Source organism: Acinonyx jubatus, chromosome A3 (genome assembly GCF_027475565.1).
Source record: "Acinonyx jubatus isolate Ajub_Pintada_27869175 chromosome A3, VMU_Ajub_asm_v1.0, whole genome shotgun sequence".
In the NCBI taxonomy this organism is placed as follows: domain Eukaryota; kingdom Metazoa; phylum Chordata; class Mammalia; order Carnivora; family Felidae; genus Acinonyx; species Acinonyx jubatus.
The window spans coordinates 16,349,671-16,368,157 of NC_069388.1; the positions used below are offsets into that span (position 1 = coordinate 16,349,671).

The following is an 18,487-nucleotide window of genomic DNA, read 5'->3' on the forward strand; positions in this document are numbered from 1 at the left end:
TTTCATAAATTATAAAAGTACAGATTCAGTAGGTTTAATCTTAAAAATGGAATGTATCTTACATAAGGATCTTGTTAGAAACACTATACCTATCTGGGCACTACAGAAGACGCACAGACCTTCCACAACTCATGGAAGAAAGAGTGTATAGACAATGTTGATAAGGAATTGAGAAACAATTCAAAAATAGTTTACAAAGGAATCAGGAGGCAGAAGATGCTTCAAGAGGCATGGTCCTCAGAAATTGTTCTGGAAGGCTGGTTCACTTGTATCAATGTCATGTTCCTGAATGAAGAAATAAGACACAGAATTTTAGTATTTCAGTACAAAGCATGAAATGGGAAGTCTGGTGTTTTATACTTTGATTAAGATTCTGAACCATCATTAATTGGGACATATAGTAATCTCTGGCTTTAAGGCTGAGTCCAGCTGGAGGATCAAGTTTTCACTATCAGGACAGGGCTTCTGACTACTGCCCGCCACCCACCGCAATGAGGGGGAGCAAATACAGTTGAAGGCACCAAGCCAAATACCACACCAGACTTCTTATCTTGGTCTTAGGGGCCTGTCTCTGCCTTGTCAGCAGGGTGAGTACTGCTGAGAACCTACCTGAGCAAAATTCCACATTTCAGTGCTCCGCAGTTATATCAACTCACTTCTGTGCTCCAGCCCTTCCCCCCAACCCCATTTACCATATCCTGAATGTCTTCCCAAGTCCTTAAACATTCTTCTAAACATTTTTAATCTTAGGGATGCACCCTTGGTACTTAACTAGCTCCATACTGATGAAGATTTTTCTTCTGTTAAAACAGTGCTACATGGAGCATCCTGGTTGGCAAATCTACACACATTCAGGATTATATTACTAAGACAAATTCTGAGGATTAGAATTGCTGTGTCAAAGGTACATACATTTTGAGGACTTTTGAGCAATATAAAAAAGCTCTCCAGAAAAGTGGGACAAATTTATTCTCCCATTGGTAGAATAGGTAGTATATAAATGCCCATTTCCAACGGTGGTTGAACATTTAATTTTAGAAATCTCATCAAGGGATAGACAAAATGAAGGCCAGGCATAATTTTAAAGCCCTTGATCCTCAGTCCAGAGAAAGATGATTTCCGTCATGAGGTGCTGACCTCATGGCCTGCTTCTGTATCCTGTGCTCAGGTCTCTCTAGCAACATTGACATCACTGCTATGCCTCAAAAAAGCCAGGCCAAGCCCAGCCTTCAGGACTTTGTACAGGTCTCCCTCTGCCAGGGACACTCATCTCCCAGCTGTCTGCATGGCAAAATCCTCAACACTTTCAGGCCTTTGCTCCAATATCTCCTTTGTAGTGAGACCTACCCTAACCACCCTCTTTAATACTGCCACATTCAGCACGCTTGATCCCTGCTCTACTTTTTCTATGCCATCACCTTCTAGCATACCGTGTGATTTACTTATCTACTATGTTTATTGTCTTCTGTCAAGCTTCAGCTAGAACATAAGTGCAGGGATCATTGTCTGTTTTGTTTACCTAGTAGATACTTAATAAATACTTGCAGAATGAATGAATAGCATAAAATACGAGAAGTCCAGTTTATGGAAGATACCACCACTCAAAGAGCTTCCACTTCAGTGGGCTTTCTAGGCTCTACCTGATTCAACTTCTTGAACTCCACTACTTGGAAGAAGATGTGCTCAAGGATATGTTTGGCATCTTGTTGGTCCTTTGGTAGTTTACTGGTTACTCCAAGAATATCACCACACTTCCTGACGTAGAATTCCAGGTCTTCTTCAGTACCTAAGCACAGTTGGAGCAGTCAGATTAACCCTTATTTCCTGTCCTTTCCAAAGTACAGACTTACTGTGGTATAGGTGTCCCCTTGTCAGGTTCCTATACCTCTCAAGATCACTCACTTTTCCTAGGGTAATGTGACCACAGGACCTATACAGTAACAAACTAAAGAGATCTCTGATGTGCTGCTTTTATAAATCAGGACAAAAGTGTGACACTCCTAATTAGAATAAAGCTGGGGGCGCCTGGGTGGCTCAGTCAGTTAAGCATCATCCGACTCTTGATTTCAGCTCAGGTCATGGTCTTGCAGTTAGTGAGTTCGAGCATCGGGCTCCATGCTGACAATGTGGAGCCTGCTTGGTATTCTCTCTCCCTCTCCCTCTCTCTTTCTCTCAAAATTAAATAAATACACTTTAGAATAAAGCTGGAATGGCTCTGGCTCTCCTATTCCCAGATCCAGCATTCCTACATTACAAAGAATAGGAGGAACTAGAGGGAAATCAAATTACCATTCTCTGAATGTAGCAAGGACCATTATGAGAAGGGCATATGGGTATTTTAAATAGCATTTATTATAGCAATATTATAGAAAAGGAAATGAAAGAAGAAAAAAATCACTCATAATTCCACCAATAACATATCTCTGTGCAGCCATCCCCAGCAGCCCTATATCAAGGATGGACAGCCATTACAGCCCTTCTTACACTATACTGTAATTCCTTTCTGTTTTCCCCTTCTGATGTGCATTTTTTAAAGCTATGATAGAAATGTAAGTTTTTTATTAAAATATTCAAACCATAGGGGCGCCTCGGTGGCTCAGTCAGTTAAGCATCTGACTCTTGATTTCAGCCCAGGTCATGATCTCACGGTCAGTCGTGAGATCAAGCCCCACGTCAGGCTCCACACTGGGCATGGAGTCTGCTTGAGATTCTCTCTCTCCCTTTCCCTCTGCCCCTCCCCTACTCGTGCATGCACACACACTCTCTCTCTCTCAAAAAAAAAAAAAAAAAAAAAAATCAAACCATACAGCTGCAAAAATCTCTTGCCCCAACTCTATCTCCACTGATACCACCTAAGGTAATTATTGCCATGTATGCCTACATATTTACATATGTGTAAAAAATAGGATCAAACTATAATAGTTCTGTAAGTTGCTTTCATTATTTAATGATGTCTCATGGACATCTTATGTCAAAGCTTATGCTCTGTATCTTTCCTTTAACAGACGTATAATATTTCATTATTTTTTAAACCAAACCCTCTACTGATGGGCCATTAGACTGTTGGCAATTTTTTAATGCTACAATTAATATCTCTATAGCTATAATTTTTTGCTTCACATTTCTACAAGGATTTCTTTGGATAAACTGGATAAATTAGAAACAGAAATGCTGGGTCAAACCATCTGACCCTTCACAGGTGTGTTATTCCTACTGCACCAATCACTACATCTTGCTAATTTTTGATTGTTCAGCACTTACCACAAGGCTGGACAAAGAAGAGAGATGCAGTTAAGGTGTTCTACACTGAACTGTTTTTATTTTTGCAGTCTCCTTCCTGGTCCTTGGGTACATATAGATGTTGTTCATAGTTAGGATCCTAGTGAACATGGAATTTTATATCCTGCCCTTCCTCATTTAGGATTCTCACTTAAGTTCTATCAGTGTCACTCCCTGGCCCCTGGAAACCTCTTTTATAATGACATGTCATCCCATCAAATAAATGTGACACAATTTACTACCATTCCCCTGCTAGTGTACCCTAAGCCTATTCCCAATGGGTAAATAATTTTTATTCCTAATTTAAAAAATAAATAACATAGTAATCATCTATATGCCTTCACATATCTCCTTAGATTAGATTCTCAGGAGTGGGGTCACTGCCTCAAAATGGATGGTTAATTTTATGCCTCTGAGCACCTGTGTGTGCAGGCCCATTTGCTATGCATGTCAGGGGAGCACTGGGCCAAGAGTCAGGAGAACCACTCACCTCATAGGCATGAGGCTTGGGGCCTCACCTCTTCATCCACATGTCAAGGTGGGTACATATAACTCTCCCAGGATCCCTTCCGATCTGAAGTCTCTATAATTCTTCTGGCCTTGACTGAATTTTCTTAGTTAACGGCTCGTATGACCAATGACCTAGACTTGCTAAGTGGCAGCCAGGGTCAGAATGCATCCTATGGTTACTCAATAAGTCAGAACTAAAGACCTATAGGGGTTAAAGCTGAGACCTTGGCTTCTGCTTTGCATCATGTTCTAACTCACTGAGCAAACTGGCCTGAGAGAAACAACCAACATCATTTACATGAAATAAACAGAAACTCTCATTTTACACTGCCATTCATATTTTGTTCTCCCTGAACAAACTCTAGCTTTCTCTCATGGCAAATCTCAGAAGTTCACAACTACATAAAACTTACAAAAGAAAACAAACAAACAAAAAACCTGGCCAAACTTACACTTATTGGTAATCTGAGCGAGGCGGGCCTTCTCTGAAGAGAATGTCTCATCCAAGTCAAACAGCTCCAGTGGGGGAGGTGGTAACTCCCTGAAGCTGGGAGGGAAAACCTGAAAGGAAATCAGGTCTTTCATGAAAGAAGGCATGCAAAGCCACAACTGACAGTGATAAGATGGAAGGAAATGAGAAGCCAATTCAGCCCTTCCCTGGGATGAACCACCCAAATGCCTGTCACCTCCTCCTGCCCTAACCCGTTAGACCATATCAAGCAAGAGGACTAGTGCACTGTAAGCAATCAAACAGAACCAGCTCTAAAACAGCACTGAACTGATCAAACTGACACACCAGTGCCCACTAACTTGTGCAAGGACAAAAGCTTGGGGATAATTATGCTTATTTGTGTTGAACATCTGATTGGACAACTTGTTTCTCATTTAACTATGAGTTCATTAGGGGCAGAAATTGGGGAAGCAGATGTAGATCCATGTAGAAAGTGTATTCCAGAATGTGGTGGGATAAGAGAGTTTTGAAGGTAAGTTGACTTAATGCTGGACTGGAATGTTGAAAGTGACCTGTGCACACGTGACTACCCCCTGGGCTACAGACTGTGCTATGAATCTGAGGGCCTGTTGCCTAGAAAGCTGCAGTACAAAGCATTTCCTCCTTTCCACCCAGGATTTCTCCTATATGCCCTCCAAGTACACAGATGGGAAATGCTTAACGACCAGAAAAGTCCACGCCCTTGATTTCTCAGTTGGGAGCTACACCCAGTGGAAGTCCCTAAGGAGTACTAATAGGTTTGGTCTCTGCATGTTTAGAGCCAGAGAAACACAACTTCCTGAGAAGTACCACATGCATTGGGTGTACAACTACACATGGTTGGGAGAAGGACCCATGTGATGGCCCAGCTGGAAAGTAAGGACAAACAGTAGGGTTCTGTAGCAGGATCCCCCATGCACACCTACTCACCGCTGGCTGAAGGGCTGGCAGTGGGGTCTCAAACTGAGGTTGGATGAGCTGGAGAGGTTCATGTTTCACATTTAGCTGTTCATGGGCCCTGTGTTAGCAAGAAGACAAAAAAAGCAGGAATCAGGATGAGACACTGTGGCAAAGCACATCTAACTGACCACACTGTGCTGTTCTCCATCAAATCACGTGATGCACACAAAATGTGTTAGTATATGTAATGTAACAATCCTTTCACGAATATTCCCTACTGTATCACACGGCACAACTATACTGTGAACTGAAGGGGAAAGTTTTTTCAAGTTTCATATCAGGCTTCTCCTAGACAGGCTTTTTATTTTTACCCAGTGGACACTACAAATGTGGTAACTCACTCTGTTTCCTTATTTTTTTTCACTACCAAGAGACAGGAGTCAAATCTGAAGTCTGCTTCTTGCAACTGAACAGATCTGTACAATATATACTTCTGTGTGCTCACTCAGCAAGTATTTACTGAATATGTACTGTGCACCAGGCGGTTTTATACACCAGGAGAACAGCAACGGTGAAGACAAGAGACCAAGGCAGCCCTCGTGAACTTACATTCTACTAGAGGAGAGACACACAATAAACAAGACCTTAGATGACAGGTACCAATACGTAGTAAGAAGAAAAGCAAACCAGGACAGAGGGATAAAGACAGGGAAGAGGCAGGGGGTATAGCCCTGAGTGAAGAAGTGAGAGAAGTGAGAAAAGCCCTGAGTGAAGTGAGGGAGGAAGTCATGCACTTACTTTCAAAAGTCTCCCAGGCAGAGGCAAGAGCAAGGAGAACAGGAATAAGGGTGCTAGATATTTTCACAGAACCTCAGGGCAGCCAGAGTGGCTACAGCAGAGGGAGAACGCCAGTGATGAGTTTACAGAGTCAAGTGCTGACCTTACCCCTGTGTTTCTTTTTGATTATGGCTTCCCCTCTGCCTCCATTCTCTCAAACATTCCTTTTATCCTTTTGCACCGTAATAATTTTGTAAGCTGGCTGAACTCCTCTGGAAATGAGGCAAATTAAAATATACTCACCTAATTTAAACTATGAACACATTTGTGACCTTTTAAAATTAAGCTAAATAAGCAAATGTCAATGGGTGTGAACAAAGTTCATGCCTGCTTCTATGGACAAGTGATTTTAGAAAGGAAAGAGGTCTGTGACTTCAGAAAGGCACTTAGCTGAGCTGACTGCTATCACCGCCTCCACCATTCCCAGGTGCCTGGGGAGAAGAAGCTTTCCTGGCAATGCAGAAGATCCCTAGGGAGGGAACAGGAATAACTTTCACTGAGTACCGACTGCAAAACAACCCTGGTCAGTGGGTATAATCTCTTATAGAAAAAAAAGCAGAAGTATAGAGATAAAGAAGCTTCCCAAGGTCACATGGGTAAGGAGTGACAAAGGCAAGATCAGAACTCAGAGCTGGCCAATCCCTGCCAACCCAAAGCCCCATGACTCGGTCTATACTGAAGGCAGAATGTCATTAGGGGCAATGTTTAAGCTAAAGGTCCCACCACTGGCACATGAAGAACCCTGCTGCCATGATTTTCTGGCCTTGGCCATCCCAGCCATGATGTTTTGCTCTCTGTCTGCAGATGGAGCTGGCTACACTGAAGCCCTGTGTGAATAATAAAACAAACGCCAGTGCATCTTCTCTTTCTTGCTCAGCTCGCAACTCGCCCAAATCTTCCTCCACCTACGAGTCACCGTGCGCTTGATGGGAGTGGGGGATGCATGGAGAAACTAATCTTAAAACCAAGAAAACCTAATTCAGAAAGCTGACTGTGGTGTGGGGGTGCTGGGTGGGGGGGATAAGGGGAGGAACAAATGCCAATGCTAAATAGAAACCTATGAAATGGGGCTGAGTTATCTATTTCCAGAACACCCTGGCCTGACCTCTGGCACTGTGTTTTCACCACTCTATGTCTCGGTCCCCAACCCATCAGTCCATGAACTCAGAAGGCAGGGACTCCACGCTCTTTGTCTCTACCTCACCCCCACAGGCATCAGTAAATACCAGATGGACAAATGAAGTTACTTCAGAGCAACATCATTCAGATGTTTAAATATTTAAAGGCTAATCGAATTTTTACTTAGAAAAGAGGAATTGTATTCAAAAGATGTTACTAGCAAATATAAATTCCTAAGAGCACCATATAGAAACTGGCCCATAACTACTGTCCTTTGCTTTGGTATAAAAGACAAATTCAATTAAAAGAGCTATCTAAGCTCCAAAATATCTACTACTTGACTCTGATGGCACTAAAATAATGGTTCCAATCAATCCCACATTCAGCACAGTCACAACACCCTGATGTAAACCACATCAGAAGATGACAGAAAGCAAAGGCAGAAACTGGGTGGACTGTAACTCACAAGTGGGGCAGCCTGCTGTGCCTTTTGTTATTCTGAGAAAAGTTCCAACCACAGAGGAGGAGGAGCCCCAGGCCCATCTCCAGGCCATGTGGTTTCCCAGTTTCCCAGTTCTTTCCTACTCCCTGCCCCACACCCTTCCAGGGACTCTCCTGCTGCCCGCACTCCCCTGCCCCTCCAGCTCCTTCTCCCCAGCTTGCCAAAGGCCCTCCTCTTCTCCTCCTCAAAAGCAAGGGTAGCTGTGAGGCCCTGTCTCCAGCCCAATTCCCACTCCAGTGCTGTCCTTGAGAGTACCTAGCCCTTCCCCCACTTTTCTAATCACCTTCTCTAGGCCTCTTCAACATCTACACTGGTGGTTCCACCTGCATTCTTCACAGGGCAACCTCTCAGCCACATCAGATGGAGGCGCCTGGAGCAGAACTCCTCTCTCTCCTCTCCCCGCATCCTGAGAGCCAGTCCACAGCACTGCCAGGTGCCCAGATCCCTGAGGGAGAAACCACTATCTCTGACCTTGCCATCACAGCCTTCCATGGCCTGTGGCTTAGGATTCTTTCTTCCCAAACATCTCTTGAAACCACAGCTACTGCTCCCACCAGTGTCGCCCCTCAACCCTCCAATCTACTGTCAACAGTCGCCTAGCTGGCTTCTTCTACTCCCCCCCCCCCCCCCATCAATTGTATAAACTGCCGCAAGGCATTGTTTTATCTGGTTTTAGAAAACAGATTCAATCCTGTCCCTCCTCTAGAGGTCTTTACTAGCATCCCATTCACAAATTAGGCCCTTGCCGAGCCTCAGGCTGTCTGCCTTGGCTTCTATTTCTGTGATGCTCAGGCAGGTCTCCTCAAGTGCCAGTGCTGGAGAACACAGAACAGATTGTTGCAGGGGACTTCAGAGGACCAAGCTTTCAACTATTACTAAGTTGGCCTCATTTGAAGTCAAGACTAAATGCAGTTCAAAGAGCAGTTAGAAATAAACTTCCTTGCCTGGACACACCTACACATGTGAACATGTGGGCTTTGCACAAAAGCTACATCATTGCCCACCTCTCTCTCTGAACATCCCTGCCATCTCCTGAAGCCTCTTCACCCCTTACGGGGGAGTACCCAGTACAGTGCCAAGCAGACACAAGGCCCCCTAAATTGTTTGTTGAAAGAATCAATGCCTGGCTAAGAGGGCCCCTCTTTCATAAAGGCTTCCCTGCTCACCCCTTTAAGAGTCAAATTCTCACTCTTCATTATGCCCATGTTTAGCATTAATACAATGACCTTGCACCACAGCCTCTGTCTGTTTCCTCCATTAAACCATGAACTGTGGACACAGTGCCTGGCACAGGAGGTGGTCAGTAAGTATCTGGGGAACCTGAACATAAATACAGCAGTAGGAAGTTAGACACTCATCGGTAGTTTACACCCTCAGCCTTTGGTTTATCCAGATGTAAACCCCATGCCTGGCCAAAGAGGCTGAAAAATGTTGCCCTCAGTCCCTGTCCCTGTCATTAGGAATGGACAATAACAACAAGCAGGCAACAGAGCAGGCAATGAAATAAGGGAAAGCCCCAGTCTGAAAGCCACTCAGGCTCCCACCTTGGGAGAAGACCTTACCCTCCCTAAACCTGTTTCCTCAGCTGGAAATGCAGCAGGTAATTCAGAGGCAATTCAAAGTATGAAGTGAAGTAATAACATGCAGTGCCTGCAGGGCACCTTGCCTAACCAACTCACTTTACTTGGGGTTCCTGGGGGCATGAGACCCTCTTTGCGGAAACCAGGAAAGTCCCAAGCAAACCAGGACAAGCTGGTTGCCCCAAATGCCTGATACAGAGCCTGGGACACAACAGGAGACTAATAACTGCAACCCCCACCCCAATTTTCTCAGCTATCTTTGTCGATCTCATCAGAGATCTGAGAACATGTTTTGCATACCACATATGCCATGACCCTATCTCCCGTCCCCAGGCTCATGTTTTCAAACCAAACACTCAAGAATGAAGTGCAGTGCAGCTGAGAGCTACAGGTACTGACTTGATGACCTTGGGGAGGGAAGTGGTATCCAGCTGGTAAATGGACAGATCGAAGAGGGTGGTAAAGTCTCTTGGGTTCTCATCGCCCTCCTGGAGACACACTCGAAGCCGCTCTGACAGGGTGGCTGTGTCGGGCAGCATCATGTAGTCGGAAATCTGAAAGCCACAAGAGGGTTCATCACACAGCACGGCAGGAGTAAGAATTTCATCTGTCTAACTCTGCAATAGTTCTGCTCTTGCCAAGAGATTTCACTGTCTCTGGTCACTAACAACTAAACCTTAAATAAGCCATTTCATGTGGAAAGAGGAATAAAAGTCACTTGGCTAAACCCCAATGCTGGTTAAATCCAACTCTGTAATTCCTCATGCAGTACTGAACACAGCTGGATAAACAACCATGCCGACTGGCCTCCTTTTGATTTCGTGACCACTGATCTCAAGTGCTCAGCAATCAGCTGTATTTGCCTAGTTCATTCACTTCCCATTGTCCTAGGCAATACCTTCCTTTTGTTACTTCATCCATCTCAAACAATTTTACCTTTCTTAATTTTAGCTGAAGACCTTATTTTCTATTTCAGTTGAGAAAACAGAAGCAATCATAAAAGACAGTCCACAAGCTCCCACTACAGCTATCCACCCACCAGCATCTAGGCCTTATACTCGGCTTCCTCTCCTGTTATATGTATGAACCACCTGTGACCCCGGCACAGATGACCCTCCCACTTGGACACTAGATCCCAGCCCTTCTCACCTAACCAAGGACATGCCTCCAGCACTGCTGAGAGCCCTAAATGATGACACATGCTGTGTGCTGGTAACTGTAAAAGACCAGGAAAACCTAAATGTCCATCAATAGGAGACTGGTTAAACATACTACAGTACAAACATTAGAAAATAGTCTTAAAGAAACAAAATGAACAAAAATAGAAAGAAAGCTCTTTATATATAAATAAGGAAACATCTCTAAGACATATTGCCAATTTTAAAAACTAAGGTGGTGAATACACACAGTGTATATAGTACCATTTGTGTAAAACAAAAAGGAAGGAGATACACACACATACTTTTTTGCTTATAGATACATAAAACATCTCTGGAAGAATATACAAGAAACAGTTGAGATTGTTGTCACTGGGGAGGGGGACAAAGTGGTTCAGCAAAAACAGGAGGGAAACTGTTCATTGCATATGCTTTTGAATTCCCAACTGTGAATGCATTACCTACCTAAAAAGTACATTTAACTTTAAATAAAGGCGTGCTGACAACAATAAGTTGACTCCTAATTGCCCTCTGAAGTCCCCTGCAACAATGTATTCCACATTTTCCAGTGCTAGAACTTGAGGAAACACACTTAAGCATTACGGAAATAAGCCTATACAAACAGGCTCGTTTTTCTCTATATCCCAAGAGATGTATGTCCCAAGAGATATGTCTGTGTTAGAGGTTTCAACCCGGTAACAGAATGGGGGTTGAAGGTGAGAGCAATAACAAAGGCCCTGACTGTGTCAGGACACGCACAGCAGGAACATCAGTAAGGGCCAAGCATCCCAAAGGTCCTGAGGATGGTTCGCATCTTTGCACAGAGACTTGCTACCAAATCCTAGTTCAGAAAACCATCAAGACCTTAGATGTCCAGACAGAAACATAAGAGTGTTTCCAAGACCACTGGTTTTCATGACTTCCTAGCAGATTTAGAGATTAAAACTTGTCATGTAAATCCTCTTAGCTCTTTACTCAGCTACCATTTCATTAAGTAACATTTGAAACTGAGCTGGGTTTGAAACCTATTCCAACATAAGATTTCATCTGAAATCATATGAAGTTTGGATTTTCAGAATTTCTTACTTTGCAGCATTACTGGGCCCAGCATTTTACTTGCCAAAGCCTTACAATGCAAAGGACATTTGCACCAGGTCTCATATGCATAACATACAGGAGACTGCATGATTTTAGAGAAAGGCCTCAACGACCCCATCTTCCTCTGGCTCCCTATTCACACTTCCCTTCTGAACCAGTCCAGTGTCACGTGCGGTAGACAGTCAACAACAGAGCAGCAGAAAAGCACAGGCTCCAGAATCAGCCTGACATGGGCATTAGTTATGGCTGGCCAGGTATCAATCTCAGCAGGGACCTTGAAGAATGTACTTACTTCCATTTCCTCAGCTAGAAAACAGGAATGGCAGAAACTTAGTAAGAGCAGGTGGCCACAAAGACCAGGAGCAGACACAGCATCTCGTAGTGCTGCTTCCCTCGGCCCCCAATGCCCTAACTAGGACTGGCAGCTGCCAAAGATGCCATCCACTCAAGAGTTGGGTCCTGTGAGATCTGAAAAGTGAATTCCTGACTGTACCCCAATTGTTTTATTTGGGAGGCTTATATCACTTTTCGGGAGGAATTTAAGCAAAACATCCGTCTACTTCATGTTTCCGTATGAGGGAATGTTTTAGACACGGGGCTCTTCTGTTTCCTAACCCAAGTCGGTTTTGGGGAGGCCACAGCCTCAGCTGAGGGAGGAAGCAGGCAGCAGTCCACCATTTCTGACCATATTCTTACCCACTCCCTGCTATCCGCAGCCAGGAAATCACTTTCCTGACACTTCAGAGTTTAAGAAACAGAGACACAATTGTAGAGCAAGTAGACTTTGGGTTTTTGTTTTTTGTTTTAATTTTTTTATTTTTTTAAATAAACATTTTTGGGGTTTTTATTTATTTTGAGAGAGAAAGAAAACACTCACGCACGCGTGGGAGCGAGGGGCAGAGAGAGGGAGAAAGAGAATCCCAAGCAGGCTCCACACTGTCAGCACAGAGCCCAACACAGGGCTCAATCTCACAAACTATGAGATCATGACCTAAACCAAAATCTAGAGTCGGATGCTTAACTGACTAAGTCATCCAGGCGCTCCAGAACAAGCAGACTTTGAATCGAGACCTGGGTTTCAGTTCTGGCTCTGCAAGTGTTTGCTCTTGGGGCATACTGCAATCTTGCAGAATTTCCATTTCCTCATCTCTAAGATGAGAATAAGACCATCTCCTTCCCAGGGCTGTTGTAAGGATTATATAAGATGATCTATGTGGAAGTATATGATACACAGTGCTTGTATATAATACATACAAGGGTTTAAGAAAGTCTGACAGCTGTATAGCACTTCCTACACCTTTTAATTTAATAAGTAAGTATACATCTATTAATTGAGGTCTCACAATTATCCTGTGAGACAGAGAGTACAGATATTGGTGTGTCTGTGAGAGATGAGAAAACCAGGACAAGAAAGGGTTAGAAATAGCCTGCTTAATGGGGCGCCTGGGTGGCTCAGTCAGTTGAGCGTCCAACTTCGGCTCAGGTCATGGTCTCGCAGTTTGTGAGTTTGAGCCCTGCGTCGGGCTCTGTGCTGACAGCTTGGAGCCTGGAGCCTGCTTCGGATTCTGTGTCTCTCCATCTCTCGGCCCCTCCCCTGCTCATGCTCTGTGTCTCTCTGTCTCTTAATAATAAATAAATGTTAAAAAAATAAATAAAATAAATCAAAAAAGAAAGAAATAGCCTGCTTAAGGTCTGATGGCCAGAATGGAGCAGGACAGAAAAGCAGGTTTCTGGCCCCTATTTCCACGCTGGTCTCACTCTTCATCATCTGATAAATAGTATCCTAAAGGTTTTAGGACTGTTGTTCCTAAAGGCACCAAAATTATAGTTTAAAATTTAAATTCAGATGATGTTTATTCATAAAAAGTTATTTTTATATCCTTCGTATTTCTGAAAGAAGTATTTCTCTACAAATAATGATCTTGAAAGCTTGGCATATACATATAAAGAGGTTCCCATCTCAATTAATTCTATAATTCACTGATCATTTTTTTATAATGTGGTTTTCATCACCCCAGAAAGCATCACTTCTTTCCATCTGTCTTACAGATAAAGTAAGAGATACATAATCCTTTGGAGCTGGTGCTGGCAGGCTGGACCCATTTGTTCACTTAGAAGGGTTTTTTTTGTTTTTTTTTTTTCTTTAAGTAAGTTCCACGCCAAATGTGAGGCTCGGACTCATGACCTGGAGATCAATAGTCGGATGCTCTTCTGACCGAGCCAGCCAGGTGTCACTCACTTTGAAGTTTTTTAATGATTCACAGACCCCTACCTCTGGGTCCTCAGCATCAATCTGGTTTAAGTGGATGTCTCCTGTCGTGAGCCACTGGAAAACAACATCCTGGATTTAAAAAACAAACACAGAGTTACACTTGGTTATTTGAGAAAACCAAAGTGGGACTAGATAACTACATCAATTAAGAAAAAATGATAAAGGGAAAAAGACTATACAGCAGTGATTAAAAAAAAAAGAGTAACCACCATTCCCTTGGTGAAATCATACGAATTCAAAGTTTTCCTCAACCTAATGTCACTTTTACTACTGGAAAGTGATTATTTGTCTTAGGGCACTTTCACCTCTAACCACAGGCCAGAATTTATTAAAACTTGCTCATGATCAATCCCAAAACAACTCCTGTTTAAATGTGCCCATGACAGGGGCACCTGGCCGGCTCAGTCAGAAGAGCATGCAACTCTAGATCTTGGGGTCATGAGTTCGAGTCCCACGTTGGGTATAAAGATTACTTAAAAAAATAAATTAAAAAACTGGGACGCCTCGGTGGCCCAATCAATTGAGCATCCAACTTCAGCTCAGGTCACGATCTCACAGTTTGTGGGTTCGAGCCCCATGTTGGGCTCTCTGCTATCAGTGCAGAACCTGTTTTGGATCCTCTGTTCCTCTCTCTCTCTGCCCTTCCCACAATCATACACTCTCTCTCAAAAATAAATAAACATTTAAAAACAAATAAATAAGGGGCACCTGGGTGGTTCAGTCGGTTGAGCGTCTGACTTTGGCTCAGGTCATGATCTCACGGTTTGTGAGTTTGAGCCCCATATCGGGCTCACTGCTGTCAGCCTGTCAGCACAGAGCCCTCTTTGGATCCTCTGTCCCCTTCTCTCTGCCCCTTCCCTGCTTGTGCTCTCCCCCCCACCAAATTATTTAAATAAATAAATAAATAAATAAATCACTTTAGAAAATAATTTTAAAATTATTTAAAAAAACAAATGTGCTATAAAGTAGACTGTATCAGGGCGCCTGGGTGGCTCAGTGCACTGGGCATCTGACTCTTTATTTCAGTTCAAGTCATGGTCTCACAGGGGATCTCATGGGGTCTCAGCTGGGATTGAGCTCCATGTTGGGCTCCATGCTGATGGTGCAGAGCCTGCTTGGCATTCTCTCTCTCCGCCCCTTTCCCACTCATTTTCTCTCTCTCTCACTCTCTCAAAAATAAACAAACTTAAAAAAAAAAAAAGAAAGTGGACTATATCTAGATACCACTGAAATGTGTCTAGAGACACTAGAATTTCATGTAGATTCCATAGAAACAAGATCTTAATCTCTCAATCCAGTAACAGTCCTTAAGGCTGAAGGAATTTGTTCCATTAATGAAAAAGTTCAGGGGACCTCCTTCCTCTAGCAAGTGAGTCACCAGAATCACACCAATGTCCAGCTCTGGCACCCACCGTCTGTCATTCTTCACAGGACATGTTTCCACCACACAAAGCTGACAAACAACTGCAATGCCTTTACCTCATTCCCCACATCAACCAGTGACCAGTCCTGTCATAACCCCTCCTGACACCGCTCCTGCCAGCCGGCCCTTCCCCTCATTCTCGACTTCCCTACCTTCACTCATGTCAGCATCCCTTGCTGCCTGGCCGACTCTATCAACCTCATAACTGACTCCACCTCCTCTCTCTCACCTGCCACATGCCTGACAGAAGAGTTTTTCTGAAACACAGATCTGACCGTGCTCAAGGCTGCTGGACACTCTACATGGGCTCTCCACAGCTTTCTGCAGAAAGTTCAAGTTCCTGGGCTTTACGTGTGAGGCCCTGGTTGAGCTTACTCCTCACCTCCAGGGTTGGCTCCCACCCCAATTTGGCATGCTTGAAAACATTCACCATATCCTTCCCTTCTCTTTTCTTCTTTTTTTTAATTTTTTTTTTTTTAACATTTATTTATTTTTGAGACAGAGAGAGACAGAGCATGAACGGGGGAGGGGCAGAGAGAGAGGGAAACACAGAATCGGAAGCAGGCTCCAGGCTCTGAGCTGTCAGCTCAGAGCCTGACGCGGGGCTCGAACTCACGGACTGCGAGACCGTGACCTGAGCCGAAGTCGGACGCTCAACCGACTGAGCCACCCAGGCGCCCCTCTTTTCTTTTTTTAAAGAGGGAGACAGAGAACACCTGTGAGGGAGGGAGAAGGGCAAGAGAGAAAGAATCCTAAGCTCCATGCTCAGAGGGGAGCCCAATGTGGGGCTTGATCCCATGACCCTGGGATCATGACCCAAGCCGAAATCACTCAACTGACTGAGCTACCCAGATGCTCTTTACCTCATCCTTCTAAACATATGTCTCTGTCTCTCATGCTCTCTCTCAATGTACTATAAACTTTTTCAAAGCAATGACTATGCCTGACTCAACTTTGTATCCTTAGTGTGAGGAACTGAGCTGAAGAGCTGTTCTCTATTTTGTTACTATCTTTTTTTTTTTTTAAGTTTATTTATTTCTTTTTAGTAATCTCTGCACCCAGTGTGGGGCTCGAACTCACGACCCCAAGATCAGGAGTTCCATGTTCTTCCGATGGAACCAGCCAGGCACCCCTGAAGAGCTGGTTTTAAATGAATAGATGAACTTAGCAGTATTTTTTTTAATGACATGAAAATCATACACATTATACATTAATGTGATGAGAGAGAAGAGCTTACCATGATTTTGCTGTTTTCTTCTTTATCCAAATATTGATCACTGAACATGTGACAGGAGCCAAGAACTGCCAGCTTCCCCCCCTGGTTCTGTTGATGACAAAGTAGTGTCACATAGATCGTGAAATGCACCCCAAGCATCCTGGTCTCCAACAACTCATCATCAGAATCATGTGAGCAACTGTCTTATATACTAAGCGCCAATTCATATCAGGATTTTAATGGTCTAAAAATATCAACTATGACCACAACTACATTCCCACATGCTTCTCATTTTAGACACTTCCATATCCTTCTATTTGACTTTAACAAAAAAGCAATGTGAACTGGTTCTACAGTATTTTCCCAGTTAACCTGTAAATGAAGATTAGAATTTTAAAGGAAAAAAATATCCAAAAGCAACCTGTAAAGATTTAAAGATATTTTAGAGTACCAAAAGACAGTGTTTAAGATCCAAACAGAACACTAATCCACGAGCAAGAAATATTCATAAAAGAAAGAATCGGTTAATAAGAAAACACTTTAATTAGTGATTTAAAAAAAATCAAAACAAAATATTTTTGCCGATCAGATTAATAAATATGAAAAAGATGGCTATCAACAGCGTTGGTCAAGTCTCAGTGAAATAAGTTCTTTCACACATTACTGCTGAAACTGTCAACATATGCAACACAGCAGGTAAGACTCTCTGGACAATTTTACAGTCATAATCACAAAAAGTGAGAAATCCAAATGTTCACCACAGAAGAAGTGGTTAAGAATAACAGAACTCCTCCAGTGGTGAAGTTATAGTGACACAGGGTTTTCAGTGACATGGAAGAATGCTTTTGTCATAACATTAGGTTAAAAAAAAAAACAGTATACCAGACGCTGTACAGTCACCCTAGTGTAAAGCCCATGAAGCAAACCAGCAAACATAAGCCAAAGCAAAATGATCAAGACATCAGTTTTGTAGTGAGAGGCATTCTTTTTTTTTTCTATCATGACTGTATTTTCAATTTGTCTACAAGGAGCATAAATTACTTTTGTAATGGGAAAAACAGAGCAATGTTCAAACTGCAAAACGAATGCGGTTTTTCTAGCAGCATCAGGGAATTGGCACAGCTGTAAGGTACTATGAAAGAAGGACTCTCAAGAGATACAAATAGACAAATTCTATAAATAAAACAAAATTTGCAAAACGAACTGTGACTCGTACCACATTAAAAGCAAATGTCTCACAGGAAAAATAACACTATTGCTATAACACAACCATTGAAAACACATCAGTTACTGAGAACAGGAAGTGAATCTGGTGGAAACGCACAGAAAGAATGGGGGAGCGCCGAGTGAACTCTGCTGCGATTTGAACTGACATATGTAACTAAATACAGGAAGAGGAAAGGACTTTCCTTCTTACTACTACCCACAGTTAGGCCTAGAATTTTTCTTTAATATTATTTTTTTTCCCTACCTCATTTATTTCAAATAGATTACAGATCTTCCTTTAATCCTTTTATTCTGTCTGATGGAGATCCTATGGAGATCCTACCGTTGTCTTCAGCTTCCTTTTCCAGCTTTTGTCTGTAATTTGTTCCAATTAAATAAGAGTATATCTACTCAAGGACTGATTTGCTCTTTCGATATTGAGTCTATCCTAGTAAAACACCTAGAAAAGATCATGACAAGCTCAAGAAGGCAATGGCCCTGGGCAAGGAGACAGCACTGCTCCCCCCCTTCCACTGGTTTATCCAACAAACTTAAAAGTGACAGGCAACATCCTCTCTGAAAGATTGTATTTATAAGGCAGGACTAAACACCTGTTAGGAAAACAGGCTTTAAATAGTTAGGCAATGGGCAGATGATAATCTCATGAGTTCAAGAAGAATCACCACAGTTAGCATAGAACTCTGTATCTAATAGATGCTTCATAAAAATCCACTAATTAAGCCAGGTAGAATCTCTGTGTTAAAAAATAAAAAAATAATTATAGTTCTGGTATTACACTACCAGAGGCCCCTTAAGACAGTGTCTCATTACTTTTGTGCCTACTAAGTGACAGTTTATGTAGACCAATTATTTCCACATCTTAAATCATTTAATACTT

General features: G+C 42.9%; 1 protein-coding gene across 1 annotated transcript in view; it reads right to left on the bottom strand.

The window, feature by feature from the left end:
• The window catches only part of IFT52 (intraflagellar transport 52), a 33,321-nt gene continuing 14,834 nt past the window's right edge, over positions 1 to 18,487 (bottom strand). The window contains exons 8-14 of the mRNA XM_015065400.3: positions 16,405 to 16,491; positions 13,745 to 13,813; positions 9,617 to 9,771; positions 5,210 to 5,297; positions 4,242 to 4,350; positions 1,641 to 1,786; positions 1 to 285 (exon numbers count right to left, since the gene is read on the bottom strand). Coding sequence (XP_014920886.2) covers positions 238 to 285; positions 1,641 to 1,786; positions 4,242 to 4,350; positions 5,210 to 5,297; positions 9,617 to 9,771; positions 13,745 to 13,813; positions 16,405 to 16,491 — 702 coding nt within the window. The 3' untranslated portion in view covers positions 1 to 237. The remainder of the gene's footprint in view (positions 286 to 1,640; positions 1,787 to 4,241; positions 4,351 to 5,209; positions 5,298 to 9,616; positions 9,772 to 13,744; positions 13,814 to 16,404; positions 16,492 to 18,487) is intronic.